Below are 26,561 nucleotides of genomic sequence, written 5' to 3'. Positions count from 1 at the left end.
TTTATGATGGTCACTCAACTTGAAATCTTGCTTATTAGATAATCCCAGGCGTCTAATGTAACTGTGACAGCTTTGGGAAACACATATCTTATACACACATTTCTCTGCAGCAGTATTCAGCTCCTATTAGACAACATTACCTTGATGACCCATATTCCAGGCACAGTTGGCTTTAGTCCTAAAACGAGAGCCGAATTGGGGATACTGAGCAGCTCCTCCAGGCCCTGGCCCACAGACAACACTTTTCCTGCCAGGAGAGAAATAGGGAGGGTCAAAGCCTTTCTCAAACTAGTGGTAGCCAAGTCCAGGAAGAAGATTACACCAGTATAATCAAAGCAGGAACATTAGGATTATAGGGAGAATGACTTCAATTCAAGAATTTTAATGTATATTTTTATAGTTAACAGAGATAGAAATGGCATGCAGACTGAAAAAAAAACAATAATCCTGCTCTTTAAAAATAGAAAAGGGAACATGCAAAGGGAATGATACATGATTAAAGTGACCCTGTCACTTGTCAGGCATTGTACCAGGAGTTTCAAGTTCACTGCCTATGCCAGGTAGACGATTGAATCTGATAAGGTAGACAAGATCAGTATACATCAGTAAAGCATTCTGCAAGAGTTATCTGCAGAAGAGATAAAAGATTATCTCTTGCAAAACGCTTTACTGATATATTGACATTTTAATGCATGATCATAGAAAGATTAAACCATTGGTGAAAAAAGTTTGGTGAAATGGCATTTCTGAATAAAAGTATAGGGTCCATGATCACATTGTTGAAAATGTTATGATGATTGTACATCATATGTATTATTTATGTTTGATTAGAAAGTGCTATGAAGGTCCTTTAAATTTGTTCTTCTGATGAAGCCAATCAGGCAAAACATGTCAAGAACAGAGAGACCTATATTGACACAGTTTAACTAAGACTTAATTTATAGGAAGCCATTGTAAAAAAAATTGAAACAATGATTGTAAACAATGCAAATGTTTGACATGTTCATGCTTTTTTGTATTTGTTAATAAACTATTAGATTTTATTTATGTGCATTAGTATGACTAAGAATAAAGTACCAAAAAATTCCCATATACAAACATTGTTGTATTTGTGGTTCAAATTATGAAAAGCCTTAGGCAAACTTTACCTGCAGGATCAGTGACATGAATTAAAGGTTCCGGTCCACTCAGAGATATGGTAACCTCTTTAAGACTGGGATCAAATGGAATCTGCCATTGCCTTTCACCTCCAGACTCGTGATCAGTTGACAGCAGATGGACCTTAGAAGCTTGAATGGCTTCCTCTACCCACTTTAGAACCTGGAATAAAACAAGATGACACAAGAGTAATACTGGCGGCTATGGAACATCCTAAACATATAATGTATAAACATTATTCTATATGGCTAAGTTCTATGTTGCTAACCTTCTGTTACCTTCCGGTCAGGGTAGGAGCACGAGACTGTTCCAGAATTGGGGATGGGAAAAATATCAGCCCTGTAAGCTATGACTGATTGTGTGATTTCAACTTACTCAGGGCTGCTTTTCTTCTTTTCCTGCAGCTAAAATAAGTGATGGAGTAGTGAAACGGTGCGTATATTTTGCTTGGGAGGCAGGGAATAAAATGAAATGGTCCTTTGACCTTCATTATTAAAGCATAGGTTTACCCTAAAGAGGTACTATGTTCTGGAAGCTATATCCCAAAAAAGGACAGACATCGGGAAAAATGCTAGTCACTGGTATTGTCTCTGTTTTTCATGCACTGTTATTCCTTGTTCTGTACTGTGCCCACTGTGTCTCTATGTGAAGGCGGCCATCTTGGTACAGGCAGGGCTTTGCTTGCTTATGTCAGAGCCTCCAGCAAAGAAAATGGTCACCTGGACAGAGGTGACATCACCAAATTTTATTCTGAATCTCCTTGCAGAGGCAGCAGAGCCTTTAGACTTGATAATGCAGATATACAGCTATGAGGTTGTATATACAGGACTGCTAGGCATCCTAACCTATCAAGAAGCACACTTCTTATTTTTAGGACTAATTCCAGACAAAATATACAGTTTTCATTGCACTGCATAAGAACAATTACCTTTTCTAAATGTTCCCTATAACATAACAAATCTTGAGTCTCATTTTAAGACCTGGTGTATTCTCCATCTATAAATGTCTTTAATTATCAAAAGTTGTTTTAATCCGGGAAATTCTTCTATAGGGACCAAAAAACAAGAGTGTCTGGACAGATACAAACAAAGATTTTCTGTTGTGTTACCAGGACAGGAGGTAAAGATAAATCTCCGAGTTTTGCACAGAAAATAGTGATTTCACTCATTCTCTACTACTCCCAAAGTAAATTGAAGTTTAAACACTAAATCCAGGGGCGTGGCCTGGCGGGCTTTTGTGATGGACGTCTGATCCGTCTCCTCCGCCGGCGCTGATCACAATCCACTGCATCCCAGACAGCAGCAGACGCGATCATGGGCAAACAACGAAGCTTGAGGACCTGGACAATAAAGCTAGAAGGAATAATATTAGGGTACGGGGCCTTCCTGAGGCGACTCGAGACCCTGATCTTAAACCGGTCCTGCAAGCCTACTTTACCAGGGTTTTGGGGCGCCCATCCTCCCGGGAGGTACAAATATCCAGAGCATTCCGTGCATCCAGGCAACCTGGGACTGCAGCCAGACCTCGAGATGTTATCTGCCAACTAATGGATGCGGATCTGAAGGATGCCATCATGTCTGCGGCCAGAAACATGCGCAACCTTGAATTCGATGGAGCCCCATTACAACTTTATCAAGATCTGTCGTGGCAAACACTACAACAACGCCGCTTACTTCAACCCCTGCTGACTGTGCTCAGAGATCATTGTATTCCATATAGATGGGGGTTCCCGTTTAGCCTCTCAGTCCGTCATGAAGGGAAAACGGCCTCGCTGCGGTCTCCGGAGGACTTGTCCTCATTCTGTAGTACCTTGGGAATACCCCGCCCTAAAACTCCCAGGTTGGGAGCGAGAGGAATTATTGCGACCACGCTCCCCACCATGGCAGACGGTGGCATCCCGGAAGAGAGCCAGGGGCAACCATCGAGGCTCCACGTCTCCGACGGATCGTTCCCCCAACCATCACCGCTGAAACTTTGGACTGGTATCCCGCAAAGTGCCTTTCTTATGTTTTAAGTTTTGCTAGTTTTGTTGGGGCTGTCTTGGGTGCTCCTTTGGATGACTCTACTTACACGGTGAGCACTTTTGCACTGCACGTGGTCATCTTGGGGCGCCCAGGGCTGCTACACCAAACAGTTCTCCTCCTGCTGTGGTTGCACATTATGATGCTAGTTCTCTTAAAGCAGTGAACTGAGGACCTGCAGGTGCCCCCTTTGTTATTTCTTTTGAGATGCCATATTTGTTTCTTATGCTAGAGCTGCACTGGTCGCCCTTTTTAAACGGCTTCCATACCTAATGTGTACTTCTATAACGCAAACATTTGCCTTGCGGTGGCTTGTCCTACTGCACGCTACATAGTAACTCCTATTGGGTTCTTTATTACACTATTGATCCTCAGGTTTTTTTTATATGTGCATTTCACTATGGTTTCTATATGAAGGGATTCAGTATTTCTGACTGTTTTGCCCTGAAGCAATGTTATATGTGCAGTTTTGCTTTATCACTATAATGTCTGGGTACACCGAGGTCCTGGGGGGGGTTCGGGCCTACCCCCAATCTTTGGTGGGACGGCCCTGTCCCTTACCCCAGAGGCCATATATTCTGGTTCTGCCCTCTTATCCAGCCATATTGGTCAAGGGTTAATGATTTACTATCAGCTGTGGTCCAGCATCAGGTCCCATTGGATCCCCTTACGCATCTGCTAGGTCAACCCCCCCCAACTATGCCAAACGTGTCCCACAAACTGGTGACTCACGTTCTAGTTGCAGCACGAACACTGATCCCCACCAGATGGAAGATGACTATACCTCCTTCCATGGGCGATCTTCATGCACGGATACAAGAGATTCGTCTAATGGAATACCTCACGGCACTCCTTAGAAATACAGTGGATAAGTTTGAGGTGGTTTGGGAGGCCTGGGACCGTTATTATGCTAACTTATCAGACTAATCCTCCAGTCCCCCTACTGGCTGTCACAACAGTTTTAATTGTTCCTACCTCCTTTCTATTTTGTTTTGTTTACAAATGTTTATAAATGTGTATGTTATATATTATGTCTACGATATGCCAATTGGATGTTTGTAATTCAGCTGTGTTCTGTTCTGGTCTATGATTGTTTTTTCCCTTTGTGTAACCCCTTCTTCCCTTCTGTACTCTATCATAAAACTTTTCAATAAAAATACAATTTAAAAAAAAAACACTAAATCCAGGTTTTTATGTTCATCTAAGTCTCAAATACTTGATACAATGTTAGTCCTTGCTCTTGAGTATAGCCCTTAACCAAACCAGTATTTACTTTTCAATTCCTTTTGGGTCAGAGCATTTTTAATACATACATCCATATTTCACCCAGCATCCTTAACCTAAATGCATGTTTTTGAAGTTGTGGAGGAAATCAAAGCGCCCAGAAGGAACCCATGTGAACATGGGAGAACATGAAACTCCTTACAGAGTAAGGACAGAGACCTGCCCAGGATTTGAATCTAGAATCCAGCACTACACAGAAGAGAGTGCTAACACCATAGCATCCATAGTGCTCTAGACCAGCAAACTTTTTAAATTTCTACTATGGACCTGTGTATTCAGGAAAAAATGTTTTGATTACTAAAGATAACAAAGAAATACATTATTAGTTTAGGTGGATAAATCTAACTTTATCTGGGTAATATTGTTAAAACCCTTTTAATTTCTTTGCAAACTATAAACACAAAGATGTAAAACAATGAAAGAAAATAGGTTAGTTTTAAGAAAATAATATTTTAATATAAAATGGAAGTATTCGTTTTATTCTATAATTTGTGCTGCTTCAAACCACTTTAAAAAGTTGTTTCTAGCATAAAGTTTTTTGCAAAGTAAACTTTTTATTTACCACATTTTCCTGCTGTAAGAAAGAGGCTTGAAAATAATAATAATGGAAAAAAAGATCAGTAGGGAAAAAGAGCTGAAGGAAAATAAGTAGTTAATCGGGGCAGATCACCTAGATTATCTTCCAGGCTTATGTGTTTCAATTGCAATAAGTGATTCTCCACCAGAAGATGTTTCAGTTAATGTCTGATTCACTGCTTTATAAATAGACCCCATAAACTTGCCTAATGAGAAGATGTCAGGCATGTGGTCTAGTACTGAAGAACAGAAAACAGAGCCCATGTATAAAATTATCAAATCTAGCCACTTTTGTATTTTGCAACTTTTTTAAACCTGTAAAATGCATTGATATTGGTACTTACATTAAGTTATTCTCAGTAATGAAAAATTACTCATTTGGTTTAAAACAATATTCTGCATTTTAATTACGCTATAAACTGTTGTCTAATTATTTTCAAAAAATCCCATCATGTCAGGCAATGATTTTTTATTTTGTATGGGGATTGGTTGACATCACAATCTGGACTTGCAATTAAAACAAACAAAGACTAAGAGCAACAGCATGTTTGAAAAGTATTAAGAGAATCGAGGATTGCTTTTCTTAAAATAAATTTAAAAAAAAAGGAAAAAAGGAAATTTACAAAGTCATCTCACAGTGGTAGCAAGGGGGGGGGGGGGTGCGGATGTGATTATTCAGCACAATAATGTGACCGTGTGATGGAATTAGGGCACTGTCTGTAATTACAGCCAGATGGGGCAGGCACAGTCAGAATGCCGGAGACATTCAGGCTTCAGCTTCCCCTCTGTCATAAACAGCAAACAGATGTGGGCCATACAGGAGAGGTCCCGTTATTGATGTGGGCACAAAGCACCACTGTTTGTAGCGCTGCAACAAAATAGGTGCAAGACCCGAGATCTATAGGACTTTGTGCCTCTGTTAAATTCAAGGGACTGCAAAAAAATTGACAGAGGCTTGACACTAGACAATAAGCCCATTGAGATATGTAGCATTGCTTATTTCCTATCTTGTAATAGTTCCCAAGGGGCCTCAGTCATCCAAAACTGCAACAACCAACATTAAGAATAATGAGGCCCGTGGGAAGAAAACTTCACTTTGATATAACATGTAGACTTGCTTCCAAAACCATTTTCTAGTTTATTAATATATGTCTTTTCATTTATGTAGCCAGCATTTTTGGCATCCCTAGCACTCAGATTTTTTACAGTGATACCTATCAAGGACAGGCATTTCTACTTAGCATTAAAAAATCACACTAGAATAGTCCTCTTCATTGCCCAAGTTTGCTTAAATCCTTACAATGTAAATATTTGACTGGGAAAGCCTTTTTTGTAGTGCAACTTTAAAGTATAGATCAAGAATAAAGAAAAGTACCTTTTCGCTACTGGCATACACATTGACATGCAACGGGTCAGACAGTGAAGACAGATTGGGTCAGAGACACCTCCCCACCTCTCAATGTCCCACTGAAGAAGCCTTACAGCAAAATGAGTTGAGAGCCAGGACAAATCACAATTTGATGGACTGTGGTCTAGCCTTATTTTGCTAGACATTTATTTAATGGATGCATTAGTTGATTTCTGTCTAGTTTAAATGTGTTTTATTGATTTGTGATGTTGTAATCACTTTTAATTTCATTTAGGTAAACACTTAATGTTATGCCAAAAAACCCTCTTTCCTTCTTTGGTTTTAAGTATACTCACCCCAGAAGAGTTTTTGAAAATAATCTATGTTTTGTAGAAAAGCAATACTTTTTAGTGTGTTATCAAGCATTCAGAGCTATGTGACTCACAAAGAAGAAGTCTTTTTTTTGTGTTGCAGAAAACTTCCACCTGTGTGATATATGACCCCCATTCCCGTATCAGAGATTTTGAGGTAGTTGAAGTAGATTGTCAGGTAGATCAGAAAGGCCAACATAAAGCGTTACCCAAAATGAATGGAGTCACTCACCTCGTTAACCTGTTGCTTGTCCAGGTGAAAAATTTGTCCAGAACTAGTGGCTGCAATCTCTTCGTATACACGGTAACCTGGGTGAGACCGGTCACCGCAGTCTCCTGTAAGCACAAAGACCACCTGCAAAGAATAGACATTTTACCAATATGTACCCGAATATGAAAGCTAAAGATACTGAAGCCATCTAAGGCTGAGAATACTGAACATGTATAGACCAAGTTATGTATGGATAATTGGAATACTACTGGGAAAACTCCAAAATGTGGACATAAAATGTTAACTTTCTTGTCCAAACGCTAGTTGGATGGCTTTGTATGTCTTCAGTACAAGCCTAAATCACTGGCCTAGGACAAGTACGGAGTTAGTCAAATTAGAACTCCTAATCTGTATATTTCTTATGAGTCATTCACTTAAAAGTACTGAAGCCACTGGATCAACTAATGGGCAACAAGAATGGTCAATGTTGGTAGCCACCATATTCTTCAAAATGAAAAATGCTAAAAGAAAAGTTTGTTGTAATCACAACCAAGGAACAAAAAGCTTTTGTGTCCTGGAGAATTTATGTGCAGATCCCAAATTAAAGCTACATGAAAAAAAACCTTAACTTGCTGTATAGCATTTTTTAAAAATATTTCATCAGTACATGTTCCCCATGGCAGTGTCTAGCTTTCCAGTAGTTTGCTTATAAACCCTAAAATGGTCAGAATTTAACAAAATTAACTCTTCCTAAAATTTGTCTCTTCTTGTTGGCACCTTAAATAAGGGTTCATGAGTGGATTCAGTAACAGCCCGTAGCAACTAGATCCATTTTTACCTATCAAGTTGCTCTAAAACAAGGACAAATGGACCCGGAGGTTAAAAACATCATGGCAGGGTCCACCAATATACCTGTGATAGTATCTTCCACACCTATACTTGTCTCCTTCCTAAAGAATAGGAATGAGGGGTGAGGACCAGGACACATGACCTCATCCTTGATGTCGGTGAGTTGCATTTGGTTGGTTGCACCGCCTGTATTATTTGAGGCTCATAGGAAAATGTTCACATAAAAATAGTAATACAATAATACTAACCTGAGACTGCTTGACCTGCAGCAGCTGCAAAACCTCTTGTTTTTTTCTGAAATCTTTGGCACGGGCGTCCGTAAAAACATAAATAAAGGATCCAGGGTGAGAAACCTCCAATGCCATCTTGATGGCACCCACACTCATCTCTGGGCAGTCACCCCCACCCTGCAACAATAAAGGAAATAAAAAATGAATTTTGATGTTGTGAAGTCTATGTAATCAATATCAATGTCCCCTTTTACAAGGGCTGGTGGCACATACAGTGCTTTCGGGGCAGCTGTGGGTGGCCGGCAATTCCAACTACTATCCTTGTTTATTATAATGCAATGTAATTAATATTATTTCTTGGATACATTTTAAAGGTGACACGATTCAGAAGAAGTTGTAGAAAATTAACTAATTACCTGGACATAGAGCTCTTCCAGTTCATTTTTGAATTTTTCTGGGTCTGTGGTGATGGTGAGGGGTCCTATCTCTACAAAGTAAACACAGAAAAGTGTGATGTTAATGAGAGGACATGACCTCATTTCATGGGAATGAAAAGTCACATTACAGATAACCCTCCTGGTGGCACCATCAAGTCTTCATATCACCTATTAAGGACATAGAAACAATCAGGTTACTAGGTCATTGGCTCCATTGTAAAAATGTTTATATTCTGACAGCAGGAATTTTGGAACCTTTGCAGGAGAAGAATTTTCGCAATGTTAAGTACACAGTAGCTTGTTAATGCTTGTTAAATCTCAGAGATATAATGTCCATGCATTGCATGATAGTGGCCATGTGGTGAAAAGAGCTCAGTTCTGCTGGGGACATCAGAAAAATGCAAAGAACTGTCAGTTTGTAGACATAGAAGTCCACTGCAGCTGTGAGCTTTGAAGTACATGTAAGGCAACGTCTGAGAGCTATAGATTTGGATACCGGAGCTCCGAGCCTAAAAAGATTTGTCACCAGACCATTGAATTTAACAAAATATTCCTATGTGATTATTTGTGCATTAAACATATTTAATGTAGGTTATTTATGTTAAGTGATGGGACCCAACCTTAGCAGACTCGATATATATATATATATATATATATATATATATATATATATATATAAAAGGAAATGCTGACTACTTAGCATATTTGACCCCCAAGGCAGTTCAATATTAGAATAATATTTTTAGTAATAGTAAAGAAAAATATATAATGTACAGAAAAGGAGCACATAAAATACCTGCGTATATTGGGATCAGTGGAGAAAGGCTCCATAGATTGGTGGTCAGTGGGAAAGTGACCCCTTACATTGGGGATCAGTGGAGAAAAGCCCCTTTGGATTGTGGGTTTATGAAGATGTGCCTTTTTTCAATAGGAATTGGAGAAAAGAACCACTTAGATTGGTGGTCAGTGGAGATAAGCCTAGTTACATTAGGAATAAGCGTAGAAAGGTCATCTTACATTAGTGGCTATGCTTATATTGAGGTGCGGAGGAGAAGGCTTTCCTTGGATTGGTGGTCCGTGCTTGAAGGAAGTTATTCTGCTGGTCTTTTGAGAGGGGGCTATGATCACTCACTGGTAGTTAGGAGTAAGAAAGCTTTTTATCTTGAGAAACACTATCTCCTTGTGTGAAAATGGCAATCTTGGTAATGGGATAGATCTCCAATTCTTCATGTCACAGTCCAAATACAAGATACGTCACTCCAGGTGAGCTAATTACCCAGTAATCAAGTGTGGAGTGATGACTCGGCTCGTTTGAATTGGTTTAATCAACTGGTATATAAGGAAGGGATAATATTTTTGATTTATCACAGCAGTGGGAACATTGAATTCCTGCTGTCATGATGAAGAAGAATTTCTGCAACATCTGTTTGAATATATCAAATTAGTTGTTTAATATGTTTGCAGGGGATGTCTCAGAGAACCATCATGATTGCATTGGCGATTTCCCACCCTGAATCCCTCATTAATACTTTTCTTAAACATCATCACCAAAGATTTAAGAAGGAAACATGATGTTCTGCAGCTGATACAGCTCAAACATTCTCAGGATAGTACAACTGGCTCACAGTTTTCCATTTTTTTAGCGTTTCAGTCTGGTTAACCTCACTCTTCATCCCTCTAATCTCTATTAGATTTCCCATCACTCAATCCAAAACAAAACCTTTTATCTGGACTTGTTCTCTTTGTAAAACCCTGCAAGGAAGGTAAAAACCTCATGTTATACCCCCAGCTGGGAACACAGAACGTATACTATCTGTAGGTTACAGGACATTAAAGTCTCTGATCTCTGAGCTCTAACCTGTAGAGGTTTCTATCTGCAAGAGATACTTGCATAGGGGAGAGACTGGTGGAGGTGCTGAAGCCCAGAAAAAGAACTTTTTTTTCCAAGCATGAACAATAGTTTGCTGAGAGGCAAGTAGGTTTTTTGGGACTGGGGCCTAGAACAGGTCCCCAAGTTTTGTAACAACGGAACAGGTCCACCATGTGTGCATGAAGTCTCCTGAACACTGATAACCCCTAGAATAATTGCTGGATAAAGTGGGATAGAGCTGGACCAATTTTGTGGGAACTTTGTGTGCAGATTCTAGGTTGCGGACATTGATCGGGCATACATGTGTATCTGGACTCAGTGTTAGAGGGCTCATATTTGTCTTTGTGGTACTAAGTTTAGAGTAAGTTTTAAATAATTTAATCAACCCTGCCATAAGTTCTGGTTTAGCAGAAAAGACATTCATTTGTGCACATTTAGTTTTATTGCTAAATTATGACATCAATATAAAAAACTGATAAAACTGATAAAACTGATAAAAATGAAACATAAACCAGTATTGCTCTTCTATGGATAGTAAAGCCTTATTACAAATCAGGTTTACTGTTCCTATAAAACAAAAATAAAGAGCTATAAAGAAAAAATATTATCTCTGTGCAGTGTGTCGGGTTTAATGAGTAAGAAGGCAAAGCAGAGGTTTTCTATTGTATATAACTTAAGCCATGCTTGCAAGTCTGCAGACTCTGAAAGTTCAACAAGTCGGCAAGCATTCCAATGAGAAGGACCTTTGTTTTTCTTGGGTAGCAGTAGTCCGAGACACCCCTGCTGTAGCGGTACCTTCCATAGGTGTTCCAACCCCGAGAGTGACTCGGGGTTACCACTTTTAGCAACTTTTTTCGACCCTGAGTCACACTCGGGGTTACCTCTAGGGAGGTTAATGTTGTTGACAGTGCTGTCTGCTAGGGTTGCCCGAATCAGAAGTCTTGCTGAACAAAATCCTTTCACAGGTAGACACTTGAAATTCAGTATTTATGGACATGTTATACCCATTTACCTGTTTGTCCACAGTTCAGCACTACCTATGACATAAATTAGTTTAACTTTATACAGTACACAGTATGAAAACCCCCGAAATACTTTATGTGGTCACAATGTAGGAATTAGACTCTTTAGCCTTCATATTGCCTGTATTTTATTCATCCTTGTGGATAAATAAATTACAACAATAAACTATATTTACATGTCTACACGCTTTTCTTTAAAGTCTCCCAGTGCATAACATATGGAATACCCTGAGGAAAGAATTTTCCAATAAATATCCCACACAGCTGATCTTCTTTGAAGAGACCAGACAGTCCCATGTCAGATATGCATTTTGACTAAAACTCATTGTTACGTTGTAAAAATTCATAAACTTTTTCTTTAGGACAAATCATCTAGGGTGCTCCGGGCATTGGTGTGCACAACAAGAACAAAATACCTGGCAAAGAGCCAACGCACGTCCAACATACGTCTGCATTTTATGATTACCGTGTGTCCCTATGGCTGTGTTTGTTTAGGGATTCTAGAGGACACGTATTGTCTCCAAACTGTGGCACCGAACCACAGCAATGCTATGGACCAGGAAAGGAGCTTAGTGATTGGGTTAAAAATTCACTTTGTAAGAAATATCCAATTACGTGCAAGGAAAACTAAGATAGTAACTTTTCCTACATTTCTTTAGTAAATCAGCCCCAAAGTTTGTGCAGTATTTAGAATCTGCCCACTGCAGATAGGACAAGGATAGAGTTAATATGTAATTTCTATTGCTGGATGACTTTCAAAGGCAGAAAAATCACAGTCTAAAGCAGCCTTTCTCCACCTTTTTACCCTAGAGAAACCTTTGCAATATAAAATCTTGGGAACCGCTCACAAATGCAATTCATCAAACTTAGAAGGAAAAATGCTCCTTATGTTTGTTGCCAGAATGCCACCTTTACATACAGCTAGAATATTGTGTCATGTCACTGGCTCTTCTAAGTGGTATTGGTCCAGGAAGAAGGCTAATCAAACACAGCTTAAGGAACCCTATGCATTTACTGGAAGAACCCCGGTTCAGTATCACTGGTCTAAACTTTCCTTACAAAGTGACGCTTCAAAAAGTGTTGGATGCCTTTTCCCCTGCAGTACTCAATGGTTCCTCCTGCCAACCAATACTTAAAGTAGACTTTTCACTGAAATTCTATGTATTCTATTTTGAGATTCTATGTAAGCTGCCATTTCTGACCTGGTTCTATATTATGCAGCTTGCCTGGTTTGTGTTCTGATCCTCCGCCTTTAATACCTTCTGATCACTGACACAGGATAAAGATGCAGCTCAGGTGTTCGGCTAATTGGCCCACAAATGACCTCACCATTATCTGCATTTTTGTTCCAGGTTTGGCCAAGCCTACATAAACCAAAAGATCAGTTTACCATCCCAGCAATCAGATTTCTTAAGAATTTGTTCAGATATGGCAAATTTCCTCATCTCTCTTCTTAGGTCCACTTTAACTACTATGTTCTCTAGTGAAGCCAATGTAAGCAAGGAAAACCCCTAAGCGCTGTAGTGGGCCAGCAGACTAACAATCCCGGATGCAAAGGTTTATCAGGATTTTTCCCTAATTGGAACTGCGATCAATATTGTGAGGCAAGGGAAAAGTGAGCATTTACTTTCTTCTTAGCAATCTTTTTTTTTTAAACTTTTAAAGAAGCAAAAATCCCTTCTGGAAATGTATGCTACTAGATTTGAGGGACATGACATGCATGGTGCTGCAGTTCCCAGTGCTGGCTTCTGTCTGGTGCACTTGCGTAGGGAGCGATGTGGCAAGCTCAGCATGTGGTACACACCAGCTGCTTTGCGGGCATTATGTAAATCAAGCTGAACGTTCAGGAATGTTGTGTGTTGGCACATCAAACTGAACTACAGTAGGGATAAATGTTCTAGAGTGATATTGCTGCACCGGGTTGTCACCCTAGGCAGGAAGATACATAGAGGACTCATAGTTGTAAGGTCAACAAAAGAAAAGCAAAATCATGAGCTGATGGGAGCAATCCACCATTTTCCAATACTTTTCATTGTAAGCTTTAAAAGACATTTAAAACCCATCTTCAGAAGGATCTGATCAGATTTATTCTGCCATGGACTACTGTGCTAAATATGCAGATGATTCTAAATGTTTCTTAAATTCCAGCCAAAGCTTGATGAATTCCAGTTGAACACGATGCTCTCTCAGACTAGCATTTTGCAAGCTAAGATTAAAAAATGCTTTTGTGTATTTAGCCTAAGGGTATCCTTATTTCCCGTCTCAGGAAGTTGGGAGGTCAGCTGATCTGGTATTTCATTTCAAAGTGGAAGTGCAGCCAAAGCTTTTTTGCTGGTTCCAGATATCCTGTAGAAGGGTTAAAACTTAGGTCAATCTAATAAACCCTGACTAAGGTCCTAATCTTACCCTACTCTAGATGGGTGTCAGTCTGGCAAAACACCCATGTCAGGTGGAGCCTCTATATATAAAAGAACAGAACCCCAATGAATAAAATACCTGGGCCAGGAACATGTAGGCTGGAAAGGAAAAGGATGGATGATGATGATGATGACAAGAAGAGGGCGGACTTTCTCTGATTTGCTTCAGGTTCTAATGCACATTGTGTGAAGCTTAAGAAGTCAGGATCTAATAACAGATCTGGTAAACTGTACAAAATGTAAATGGACAGGGATGCCAAGAGGAAGGGATGGTCATGCATATTTGGTGGACATGCCCTTTTGTAATTGGATTCTGGGGTAGAGTGTTATGGTTGTTGAATGGGATATTCCAATTCTATTTTCCCAGGGATCCATAGTTGGCCCTATTACACTTTAAACTGGCTCAGCTTTCCAACACACAATTCTAGTTATGTGTTCACATACTTTTGGCTGCTGAACAAGTAATAGCAAGTAATTGGAAGAAACAATTTTTACCGTTTCATGAGGTAAAGCTAAGAATGGATAACATGTTAGTCATTGAAAAATTAACCAGTTACCTAACGGATGCTCACCAGAAGTTCTTGTCTGTTTGGGATCCCTGGTTTCAGTATTCTGTCCCATCTATACCGCAGTGGATTTTAGCTAGCTGGTAATGATGTTTGATGGGTGCTAGTGTGAGTATCCCTTCAAACTTTGGGTCTTCCACTGTTTTACTTTCATATTATTGTGATTATTGTTCCATGGGCAATTGTTGTTATTATTATAGTTATTATTTTGTTGTTTTATATAAGTGCAAGGATGTCAATGCACTTTTTTGTTACTTGATTAAAGTTTTTATCATGCAAAAGTTGAAATGACAACTACTGTTTTCTGTTTTGTATGTTTACCTTATGGAAAATGGAAAATGTAATTAAAAATTATTAAAAACAAAATGTAAATAGACACAACCCAAATCCCCATATTGCAGATGGTAAAAAGATTGTACATTTGTTGTTCCGGCTCAATTACCAAAAGCAACATGATTGTACATATTAGTATAATCTGAGGATAGAATACTGCCCAAACTTAAGTAAAAGCCTTGCAGCCCATTCATACATACACAGTAAAACTATTTTTTCCCATACATTGCAGCCTATTCATTTTAAACTTGCTATCTAACCAAAAGCTCATCTCAATGAACATAAATCCATGCATGGTGATACAAGGCACTTTAGAGGGAACTGGGCTCTCTGGGCATTTGCCCTGAACTTCCTTGGAATGTAGCTTTAAAGGTGACCTGTACTATAAAATTCAAAAGCTACTAACCTTTGCTTATACAATGACTGGTCCCAATGTCTGTCATTCTCGTCCATGACTTCAATAGGTTTCTAGAATCATTATACACTAGAGGTTATTACTCTAGTAATTCTTAGAACGTTTTGGAGGCCGAGACAGCCAGTCAATCAGCAGTTTTAGTAGAGCAGCAATGGCATCTGTTCATTGAGTACAGGTTTTTATTACGGTTTCAGTGGGATTCTGGACACCCATTCCCTTAGAAAGTGTTCTGCAGGTGCCTGGTTCACTCTATTGCATCCTGTTACAAGAAATCATGATCTGTTCAGTGACTCATACATGCCTTGTCAGCTCTTAGCACAGATGTTCTGCTGCTTGTAACACCCTGTGACTTCAGCCATGTCCTCAGGAAGCAAAGGCCAATCACTCCGCTTACCGCAGTTGAATATTGTAGGGCTGCTTCTAAAGTTTTACATACAGAAAACTCATGTAAGGTCAGGCGACATCTGCGATTTGGTTTAAAAAAATGACCATGTCTAGAGGTGACAAATCAGAGAACACCAAGATGGCACTGCTGGGGCAACTGAATCCATCAGATTGGAAAAATTCAGCACGGTTGGCTAAGTGGCAAGCACTCTTGACTTTGCAGAACAGGTTTGAATAATGACCAAGACACTATCTGAAAGGAGTTTTGTATGTTCTTCCTGTGATTGAGTGAGCTACGGGCACTCCAGGTTCCCAAAAACATGTGGTTGGGTTAATTTTGTCCTTTCCTCAAAACTGTGTTAACCTCCCTAGCGGTTCATTTCTTTCCAGTTTTATATGTCTAAAAGCAGTACCTTGTTTTTCATGAAAATTTATTTTACATGAGTATATTTATTTTATGAGTATAATTAAGTTTGAAACACAAAATCATTTAAAAACAATAAATTGAATAAATTAAAAAAATCTATATATTTAAAAAAAAATTATATAAAAAATTATACCCATACTATTATATATACTGTAAAATAAATGTTCTTGAAAACAATGTATGCCTTTTACACATATAAATCCAATGTATTGCATTCAATACAGTTATTTTCTATTGAATGCAATACACATGTATTTTGAATTTCGTACTCCCCGGAACTCCCCCGGTGACTCATCGGATGCAGAAGCAGGAAGAAGAAAGAAGACGGAGATTGCGGCGCTGGACGGCGCGGGACCCCGGCAGTTTAGGTAAGTGCTGTATTTACTAACCTTCCAAAGGTTTACCAACCCCGAGTGCGACTTTACCAACCCCGGGTAGTAACTTTTTTCTACCCCGAGGCACACTCGGGGTTACCGCTAGGGAGGTTAATGGCATGAATGACTATGGTAGGGACATTGGATTGTGAGCCCCTATAAGGGATACTTAATGACATGACTATGGAATTTATAAAGAGCTGTGTAATGTTGGCTTTATATAAATATTTATGTTATTCACTCTTTGTTCTTGTTCTCAGCATAGAGATAATGCAGTTGATCCAGGATGAACCAATGCAAAATGGATTCAACTACTCCTACACCTACTTAGGAACTCAAGCCCCCTTTCATACTTGAGGTGGAAAATGGCACAATTGGCCACTCCCAGAGCATAGCAAACTGCTGTTGTGCACCCAGAAGTGGCAAACCACATGGCAAGTAACACATTTGCACATGATTCATGCCCAAAACTGACTTGTGCCTTTTGGAACAGCAGCATGTTTCACCGTACCCACATGCCGCTGCATACACAAAATGGTTCCCAGTAGCTCCCATTCATTATGGGTCCAAAATGTACCTAAATCTTCACTACCATTTCCTAAAGAACTGTAGTAGCCTTAGATGTGATTGACAATAGAGGAAACAGAGAGAGAAAGATACACGACAAGAGGAAATATGTTCTCAGCATACTCTATAGGGTTCTTTTGGGCTGCAGTGGATTAAAGAGAACCCATTTAAAGGTTAATTTTAGTTAATTTCCTGAAATAAGTACAGCTTCACAAATTTGTGGAAAACATTAGAAGCCTAATCCTGGCTTTCGCTTGTTGCCTTGGAACAGCTGTTTTTGGTTATGTCCACACAGGTGTTGAGAGAAGAAGCACAATTAGGATTTGTGTTACCTATGTCTGAGTTCCATTCTGCTTTCAATTCTAATTAGTTTGCCCACTTGGGAAAGCTATGAAACCCAAGTGGCCACTGCTTTATAATGAGGCTAAAGTGTTGGAAGCAATGCTCTAGATGAGTAATGCTTGCTAAACCTTGGAATTGTTCCTATTGTGTGCTACTTACCCCTCCTCTTAGATTGTTAGCTTTTCTGGGCCTCTCCTTCTTGTCCTCTCCTCCTCCTGTGTCATTGTTTGTATCTGCAACCCCTATTTAATGTACAGTGATGCATGATATGTTGGAGCTATATAAATACTGTTTAATAATAATAAATGGGTGCCATTGTGTCTTTTTCCAACATAAGCATGAGTAAGGTATAAAAAAATTACACTTCAAAACCTTCAAAATTCTAGCACACTTCTAGATACATTGTATTATGAAAAAGACATAAGAATAACCTCCCACCCTATACAGTGTAAATAAAGAGAAGTCCCATGGCTATCAATGAATGTAATTTGCACTGCTTACCCTGAAAGTTTGGTTCTCCAAAGCAGGCTATACAAGTACATCTTTCTGGGTTTTCAACCAAAAATTGATCAAGTGCAAAAAGTTGGACTGAAATTGCCCTGATTGAATCTGAACAGAATTGCCACAGTTTTTTCTTTTTTTCGGTTATGATTGTAGCGATGTAAAGCCCCACATGAGTGGTAGTTTTTCATAAACTTTTTCAGTTTTATGTTAGGTTCCTTCTTAATAGGAATTGCCAAAGGTGTGGCCAGCTTAAAAAGTCTAGACTTTGATCCCCACTGTCCTTTTTTTTTCTAATTCTTCTCTATGATGTAAAATAGGATGGGATCCAGAAGGTGTACTAGATGTGCTCAGGTAAGCTGAGACAGGTGGAAGGACCTAGGAACTACATTGGAATCCTTGATAGAAATAATCTGTAGCTGGGGGAAGTTCCTATTGCCAAAATGTATCTACAATTGTTTTTTGTTTTTTGTTTTTTTGGGGGGGAGTTATAGTACAGCAAAATTGTAATAAAAATTTAATTTTGGATTCTGGTTGAAATTATCTTTTAAAGTATCAATCAGCCAAAACCTATTTTTTTAATGGTAAATAAATGCTGAGGAGGTAAACCAAATGAGTTTCTTTTTCTCTCTAAAGACTTTGTGAGATATCAGTCTTGGTTGAGTTCCTTAGTTATGGAGAATGCTATAGGAATAGCTGAAACACACAATAGTGAAGGGGACACTTACAACTCCTGGATAGAGAGGAAGCAGAAAAGCAACTGTAGCAGAAAGATCTCACTTTTCAGATATCTAAGATACTTAAACCAGGGGATGACTCACCCCACCAAACTCTATCTACAAGAGAGTTATCACTTTTGGGAAACGTAGAAGCTTAGGAAACCACCAGGCTGGTTTAGAATTATACAGGAGCCCCACCGCTTCCTTTTATATTCACTGCCTTTTTCCGGCCTGATGCTTAGTCTGTGTCATTTTCATGTTTTAAACATATGGTTCAATTATTCCCAGCATTGAAAATGGATTAATGTAATTATATTCCCAGCTGGATGGAGACATATACAGCTGCCATCAGCATGTTTCACATCCATGGAAAAGAAATACAGTTGGTTGTCCTAGAACAGTGAATGTTCACACATGGGACCTTGTGTAACAGTAGTCCTACATGTGAAACATTGACTTTAATCACCCCCCTTCAAATAATGATATAAAATGAAAGTGTTCTTCCACACTTACACAGAGGGCAAAATGTTTGGCTAAGGAATTCTTCAGTAAGAATGTTAGGAAATATTGGAAATAAAAGGAAATATTAGAATACAGAAGGGAGATGGATATATGAAACAGGTCAGAGAAACAGAAGTTACTATATTATAGCAAATTGCCTGCAGCACTTAAGTGGGCTCCATTATTTTATTAGGGAATTAACCAGACCACCAAATCAAGAATGTAAATAGACAAAATAGGCCTATGATAGTTCTGTTCTTCGAATAAGAAGATAATAAAACTGAATCATCCATGTATGGTTTTGGACCTTGACAAATTTATCCATATTACAACCTTCTCTATATAACATCTGCCCACTAACCCAAGACCATAGTTCATACCAAATCCTTAGACTCCCTTCCTCCAAATTGTAACTGTTTCCTTAAATTTGCAAACCTGTACTGATGTCCGTTTTTTAAAACTGAATCTTTACATTATTATTTAATGTAACTATGTTATATGTCCTCAATGCTATACTGTTGAAGAATGCCCACATTGAGATTCTGCTCAAAAAAGAGTGATGATAAAAATACTTTGTAAGAAAGTGGCACAGGAACCACCAGATAATTTATACAGTCTTTGTACCTTGGGGGCGGTACTACAGAAAGTGCAGCTGTAATGCAGGCTAAAAAGACAATAACAGTTTGATCATTGAGTGATAGTACAGATATGAGAGGGGGGTCTCTTTAATGTAAAGTGACTGAATAGGAATTATTTGGATGAATCTGAGCTTCTGTGCCTATTTACCCCCCCCCCCCCCCAAAAAAAAAAAATACTATCAACCAACTCCTATTTTCCCATTGGAACAAAGTCCCATTGCTCTGATTGCAGTTTACATAAGGCTGGGACCCTTTTTGCTCTGCTCACTTGTGTCTGGTGACAGTTTGGCAAATGGAGTAGATGAAAATAATTAAGTAACAAACAGTGATTTAGTGAAACTGATGGTTTGCTTGGTGTGAGCCATAAAAGCTTTTAGATGGTAAACTGGAAAGCAAAAATGTCTCTATGTGGACCCCATGACCCCAAAGCTAACTGAGACCTTTGCAGTAAAGTCCTGCTTCACCTTGGTATTTCTCAATTTATCGGCTATGCACAAGAGGAATTTCTTATCGTCTCGGTCTGGTTTTTAAAAAGTAAATTTATAGCTTTGTGCTTTAGCAGTAAATGTTAAAAGTTGAAGGTCAGAAGACCTTGGTATTCCAGCTGTTCTTAGAAAACTCCTATGACACAGTCCAGGTGTTAAGTTATAATGATAGCATCTACAGCTTGAAAATTGCCAGGGTTTACAGCCTGCACTGGCCTCCATGTGCTCCACACTGGCAGTTTTATTCCAGGTATGACCATTATTTACCCATTCTCCAGTCTGCAGGAGCCCTGCAGTCAATGGGATACTGACTTCCCATCCAAATTATTTTTTTCGCACAAACTTTTATAAATAGTTCAATTTTTTAAAACGTAAACTTGGTTTACTTACTGCAAAAATGTAAAATCCCTATTAGTGTGGACTGGAGTCATTTAATGTTTTTAGTAGGCCCAGATCAAAAGTTCACTAAATTGGGATCTGAACACTTTTCCCAAATTTTTAAAGGGGCTTTCTAAGCAAACCCAGGTGCAATTATGGATTGTGCATCATGCAGCCCTGTAATTTTTTGCTGCATATTTAGAAACTTGGGAAAACTTTGCCTACCTGCCTGCAGAAACAAACACTCTTCATGGGAGAGTTAGAACATCAGGTATACGTCCCCAAGGTTCATGTATAGGTATGAATACATGGTAATAGACAGAGGACTAGTATCTTCAGAAGAGCAGCCTATGGAGCTGGCATAGAAAATCCTTCCTCTCCTTCTGGACATTATTATTGCCTGGCTGTAATGCTAACGCTTCTGCTTTACGGACAGATTTCCCTATAGCCGACACGGGCCATGGCCAGAGGATCTTTGCCGAAACCAGACAAGTAAAATTTGCATCAACAGAAGACAGCAAGGGTAGCATCATGGTCCTCTCACCACTTTTTTGCAAAAAGGCTATAGTTTCAATAAGAAAAAAAAGTATTTCAGGTCGTGCTGCAATGCCATAATTGACCATTAGGACACATCACCCGACACTTCCATTATTTTGGGTTCAGATGTGTTGGTAAATATTGCTCTAAAGGAGAAAAGCCATATACACGTGATTGAGTACCTCGAAATGATTTTCCTGGATAGATATTCCAATCTGAAGAGCAGAATCTTGATCAGATGTGGGCAGTGTTTTGGTGATTCTGATTGATTACTGATCACAATATCTACTGAATCAGTTGGTCGAGCGTAAACTTGGTAGTGGATCTACATGTGTGTATCAAAGGCCACAGGTGCAGCATGGTGGCTCAGAGGTAGCGCTAGGTCCCAGGTTTGAATCCCGGCCAGAACACTATCTGCGTGGAGTTTGCAGGTTCTTCTAGTGTCTGTGTGGGTTTCCTCCCACATCCCAAAAACATGCAGTAAGGTTAATTGGCTTCCCCTCAAAATTTGACCTTAGACTGTATTAAAGACATAACACTATGGTAGGGACATTAGATTGTGAGCTCCTTTGAGGGACAGTTAGTGACATGACTATCGATTTTGTACAGCGCTGCGTAATATGATGGCACTATATAAATACTGTGTAATAATAATAAAAAATTATACCCCCTTTAGGTCTTGGATACTCGATTAGTAAGATATAGCCACCAAAACTAGACAATCACTTTATTAACGCCACATACATTATATTTTAGGATAGGGCCAAAGATGGAAACTCGAGATATTCAAAGCTGAATATTGATTCCTAAATCAACAATTTTAGCCTTGCATGGATCCAGCCTTTATTTTCTCCAAAATGTATCTGTACACTGCCCAACAATTAAATGACAAGTTTCACCCACTACTGGCTGCTGCTGATGAACCCTGCCAAGTGAAATGATCTGGAAACCACTGACAGATGCTTTCTTACAGATTCCCCTAAATTTCTGCTTTCTGATTGACCTAATCAGCAAACAATTGCAGAATGTATGAACTTTTTCCACTAGAATCAATGCAAGAGAACAATGCAAGGACAATGACAGAGCATGGTCACCCTATAGAAGGCTGGATCACCAGGATTTTTTTTTAAATAATAGATTAAGGTGGTGACATTTGAAATGACATCCTCACCTTAAAAGATATTTTAGTAATCTGGTTTGCATGTATTTTCACCCCCCAGTGAAGATTTGGGCAGTCAATGGGTACCCGCAGTGACATGTATTCCAATGAATGATGTAAAGTCAATATTGTATCCTCTCAGCAGTGACACCAAGATGCAGGCATTGTTCAAACACCAGAACCCTCCAACTCACACAGATAAAGAGACTGACCCACAGCTGATTCCAAAAGAAGGTGTCAAAAGGAACAAACAGTGGGCGACAAAACACATAGACAATGAATGAGCTGCTTTTGATCTCTACACGCTGGATCTTCACACTGAGATGATAGGAGTCCTGCACAGATTGTCCTTTTGTGAACACAGATCCTTAACTCAGAGTCCTCACCTATGTGAGAATGCAGATGTGTCTTTGTGCAGCACAATAATTATGTTGACCTAATTACATTTAAAGTGTATCTCCACCTTTTTACAAGATTTGCTATAGATTGGCAGGGAAGTAAAATAATCATACTAGTAATTAGAAGGGCTTATGTATTATTTTTCTTTCTGCTTGTAGATCCTCTTAAGGTATCTGGCGCGCTCAGTAGGGAAACCTCACACATTTGTGCAGCAGTATAGACAGCTGTGAACGCACCGTCATTGCACAAAAGCAAAATCTGAGCCCCTATGGGTACTTCAAAGGCCGGTACAAGCAAAACAGAACAAGATACACAATAATGACGACTGTTTAAAAACTGATGACCAACTTGCGATATATCAAAGATTCACCTTATCATAAATTCGGGAGGCTTATCGGTCAACAAATATGAAGCTTTGGCTTTTAATTTTATTATTATTACTATTATTATTAATAATAATAAACAGGATTTATATAGCGCCAACATATTACGCAGCGCTGTACATTAAATAGGGATTGCAAATGACAGACTAATACAGACAGAGATACAGGAGGAGAAGGCCCTGCCCCAAGAGCTTTCCATCTAGTTTTGAGGACACTTCATGTATAAAGTTAGCAGGATATGGAGTGATGAATTTTTAAGGTGCTGGGTGAGGAAGAGGGTAATAGTGATTACTGGTGGTGACCTGAATGATATGGAGGAGGTTCGTAATATCCACGGGTGACCCTGGTGATAAGGAATGGGAGGTTTAGTGATTAGGGTTGGAGAGCTTGGTGATAAAAAGGATGAATAAGTAAATTTCATGGGTGATTAGGGTGATGAGGGCATTACTAGGTCCTAGGTTCGAATCCCGGCCAGGGCACTTTCTGCATAGAGTTTGCAGGTTCTTCCCGTGTTTGTGTGGGTTTCCTCCCTCATCCCAAAAACATGCAGTTAGGTTAATTGGCTCCCCCCTCCAAAAAAAAAAAAAAATTGACCTTAGACGACATAAATATCGCAGCACGGTGGTTCAGGGGTTAGCACTCCAGCCTTTGCAGCACTAGTTCCTAGGTTCAAATCCCAGCCAGGACACTATCTGCATGGAGTTTGCAGGTTCTCCCCGTGTCTGCGTGAGTTTCCTCCGGGTATTCCAGTTTCCTCCCACATCCCAAAAACATGCAGTTAGGTTAATTGGCTTCCCCCTAAAAAAATTGACCTTAGACTACATTAAAGACATATGACTATAGTAGGGACATTAGACTTTGCGGGACAGTTAGTGACATGACTATGGACTTTGTACAGCGCTGCGTAATATGATGGTGCTATATAAATACTGTGTAATAATAATAATAAATGACATATGACTATAGTAGGGACATTTGATTGTGAGCTCCTTTGAGGGACAGTTAGCGTCATGACTATGGACTTTGTACAGCACTGTGTAACATGATGGCGCTATATATATACTGGATAATAATAATGAGGAGGGCAACTGTTAGTCATTAGGATTGATGATATGGGGGGGGGGGAGGCTAATATTTTTCCTAGGTGATATTGAGGGTGTTAATGATCATGGTGGGTAACCCAAGTAATAAGGGGGTGCTATAGTGACTAGGGGGGTGACCCAGCTGATATAAGGGGTGCACTAGTAATCGGGGTAGGTGACCCACATGATAAGGGGGGTGCATAACATGTTATGTGCATTTACCATTAAAAGCTTTATCTGTTTGTGTAAAGCAGATAAACATAAAAATGCAGCTGGTAATATTTTTGTAAACATTTCATGCTACATCACTTAAGCATGAATTAGCCCCATAGGAATAACTAGGATTTCTGCTTGACGTATGTTTTCAGGCAGTAAAACTAGCACGTTTTATAGACAACTGTGAACGGGCAAAGATGAAATAAAATCCAAACAGGTCTTTCATAATCTGTACCAATCACTTCCTTATCGACTCATTTGAGAAATTGATCAGACATGCCTAAAAATTTTGGCTGCGGTCATTTCATGGTTATATTCAATATTTATAAGCAAGATGCGTGACGACGGATGGCCGGCATATGCGGAATGCAGATGTTAGAAAAAGCAAAAAAAAAACATGACTAGCTGATAAGAGGTGCAGATCATTGTCCTTTGCAATTTTCCTAATAATGGTTGTTGTTGGAAACCATCATATGCTTCCATTAGAAATATTTATGGAACAACTAAGAATTTTTGTTGGGGGGTCTCATTCTTTCTAAACCTTTTTAAAAAAAATTGGGCAAATCTGGAAATATATATTCATGTTTAGGTGCATTTTGTAACAGTTTCTACATTACAATGCAAATGTGGAGTTTCTTTTACTGGTTTTCTTTAGCTATTGGTTGCAGTTCTTGATTAAATACTATACAGATGTATATCCAAGTGTGTAAGAATGCATATATGCCTATAACAGGCTCCCCTGATAGCACTTCACTGCCGGAGACTAGGGGGGGTGGCATTTTTTGGCAACAAATATCCTTTTATTAAGCCAAATAAAACCCACATTAGTGATTTAACTCTTGCTCCGGCAGAACGGACCAAACCACAAACATGGGCTGTGTGATCCAGGGAACAAAAAAGTTTAAGAAACTTTGGAAAGTTTTAAAACTATAAAAAAAAGTTAAAATCACAATATTTGTAGTACATATTCTTAGTAAGAGAGGTAAACCATGCTGTTTAATGAGATTTAAACAAGTGATGGTTATCACACTCAAAGGTAAATAGTAAGCGGGTTCATAGGTCCAAGGACTTCAGCCTTTTGTTTAATGAAGGATGTTTGGATTTAAAGGATATGCCTAATTGTTTTTGGCTTTAACAGATTATAAATCAGGCAACATTGTATATAAAAGTTTAGACTGAAAGAATATTTGCCAACCCAAGAGCTCACAATCTAATGCTGGTTAGGCATGCTGAGACTTTAAGTTTACCAGCTGTAATTTAAGTTTAGTCTACAAGGCCATCTTACCTGGATCATGGAAAGGAACCAGAACATAGCTGCTGATGGGTTTCGTTCTTCGGGTCAAGGTGCGCTCCAAGATGCGGTTGGCGCCTTCTATCACCTGTCTGAGGTCATCGTACATGGAACCAGTGACGTCAAACACAAAGGCTAAGGATGGGGCAGCAATATCCTGGGGGTCACTGCAGCCTACCTGGGCCAGCAGAAGAGGAAGCAGTAAAAGACTCAGGTTCCCTGGAGCCATTCCCAAAAAGTAATGGAGAGGGAGAGGGCTCTCTGCAGATTGCTGTCCTTATCTGTACTCAGGATGAAGTCTTGCTGAGGCTGCTGTGTACATGTCCCTGTGTTCCTGCCTATCCAATGCTTTCCCTGGCAGCCTCAGCTAAGGCTTTATAGGAGAAACCTGCCCCCACTCCTTCTCACAAAGTTTTGGGAGGAGAAGGCTCTGCCCCTCACAGCAAACAAAGAGAGCCCTCCCTGCCTCCTGCACAGCACTTACTCAGGATAAGCCAATTCTCCAGATACCTGAGAAGGAGGAAAAGGGGTCCCTATCCGAATACAGCATCTTCTATATCAGCCAAGGCTCCATGAGCTGACAATCTGCTCACCTTCTTTGTCATTTCATCTGCTTCCTAAACAGCTCATTAGATTATCCAATTACGCAGTGCAAAGACAATTCAGGATGTGCAAGCCCAATAACCGCCTTTCATTCCCTGGAAATTCTCCAGCTGCTCATACACATTAGAATGTATTTGTACAGTCTGTTAGGTTCAGGTTGGAATGCACCAAAATAAAAATGTTAATTGTCAGTCAGTGCCGCTTTGGTCGGACAGCTCCATGGAAAACTTGGAACTCCATTGAAAGCTGGGTCATATAGTGGTATAATTTAATTAGTATAGGTTGGTAATAAGTGGATCTGAAATCAGAACCACAAATCAGCCTTCAGTAACAACAAATTTTATGGGTTGCCAGTCAATACCTCCACCACATAATGTTCTGCACCGTGCCACATGTGTGACTTGGAGGCATTAGCCCTCTGGTAACCAGAAACATTCTGAATTTGCATGACATTAACATTTCTTTTG

At 39.4% G+C, this 26,561-nt stretch overlaps 1 protein-coding gene across 1 annotated transcript in view; it reads right to left on the bottom strand.

Moving 5' to 3' along the window:
- Positions 1–25,810, bottom strand: part of HMCN2 (hemicentin 2) — a 145,404-nt gene extending 119,594 nt beyond the window's left edge. The window contains exons 1-6 of the mRNA XM_072429590.1: positions 25,486–25,810; positions 8,465–8,535; positions 8,067–8,225; positions 6,991–7,113; positions 1,149–1,320; positions 141–247 (exon numbers count right to left, since the gene is read on the bottom strand). Of these exons, the coding sequence (XP_072285691.1) occupies positions 141–247; positions 1,149–1,320; positions 6,991–7,113; positions 8,067–8,225; positions 8,465–8,535; positions 25,486–25,720 (867 nt within the window). The 5' untranslated portion in view covers positions 25,721–25,810. The remainder of the gene's footprint in view (positions 1–140; positions 248–1,148; positions 1,321–6,990; positions 7,114–8,066; positions 8,226–8,464; positions 8,536–25,485) is intronic.
- Positions 25,811–26,561: the final 751 nt, after the last annotated feature.

The sequence above is a fragment of the Pyxicephalus adspersus genome, chromosome Z (assembly GCF_032062135.1).
Source record: "Pyxicephalus adspersus chromosome Z, UCB_Pads_2.0, whole genome shotgun sequence".
Classification (NCBI taxonomy): Eukaryota; Metazoa; Chordata; class Amphibia; order Anura; family Pyxicephalidae; genus Pyxicephalus; species Pyxicephalus adspersus.
This window is presented reverse-complemented; position numbering and strand designations above follow the sequence as displayed.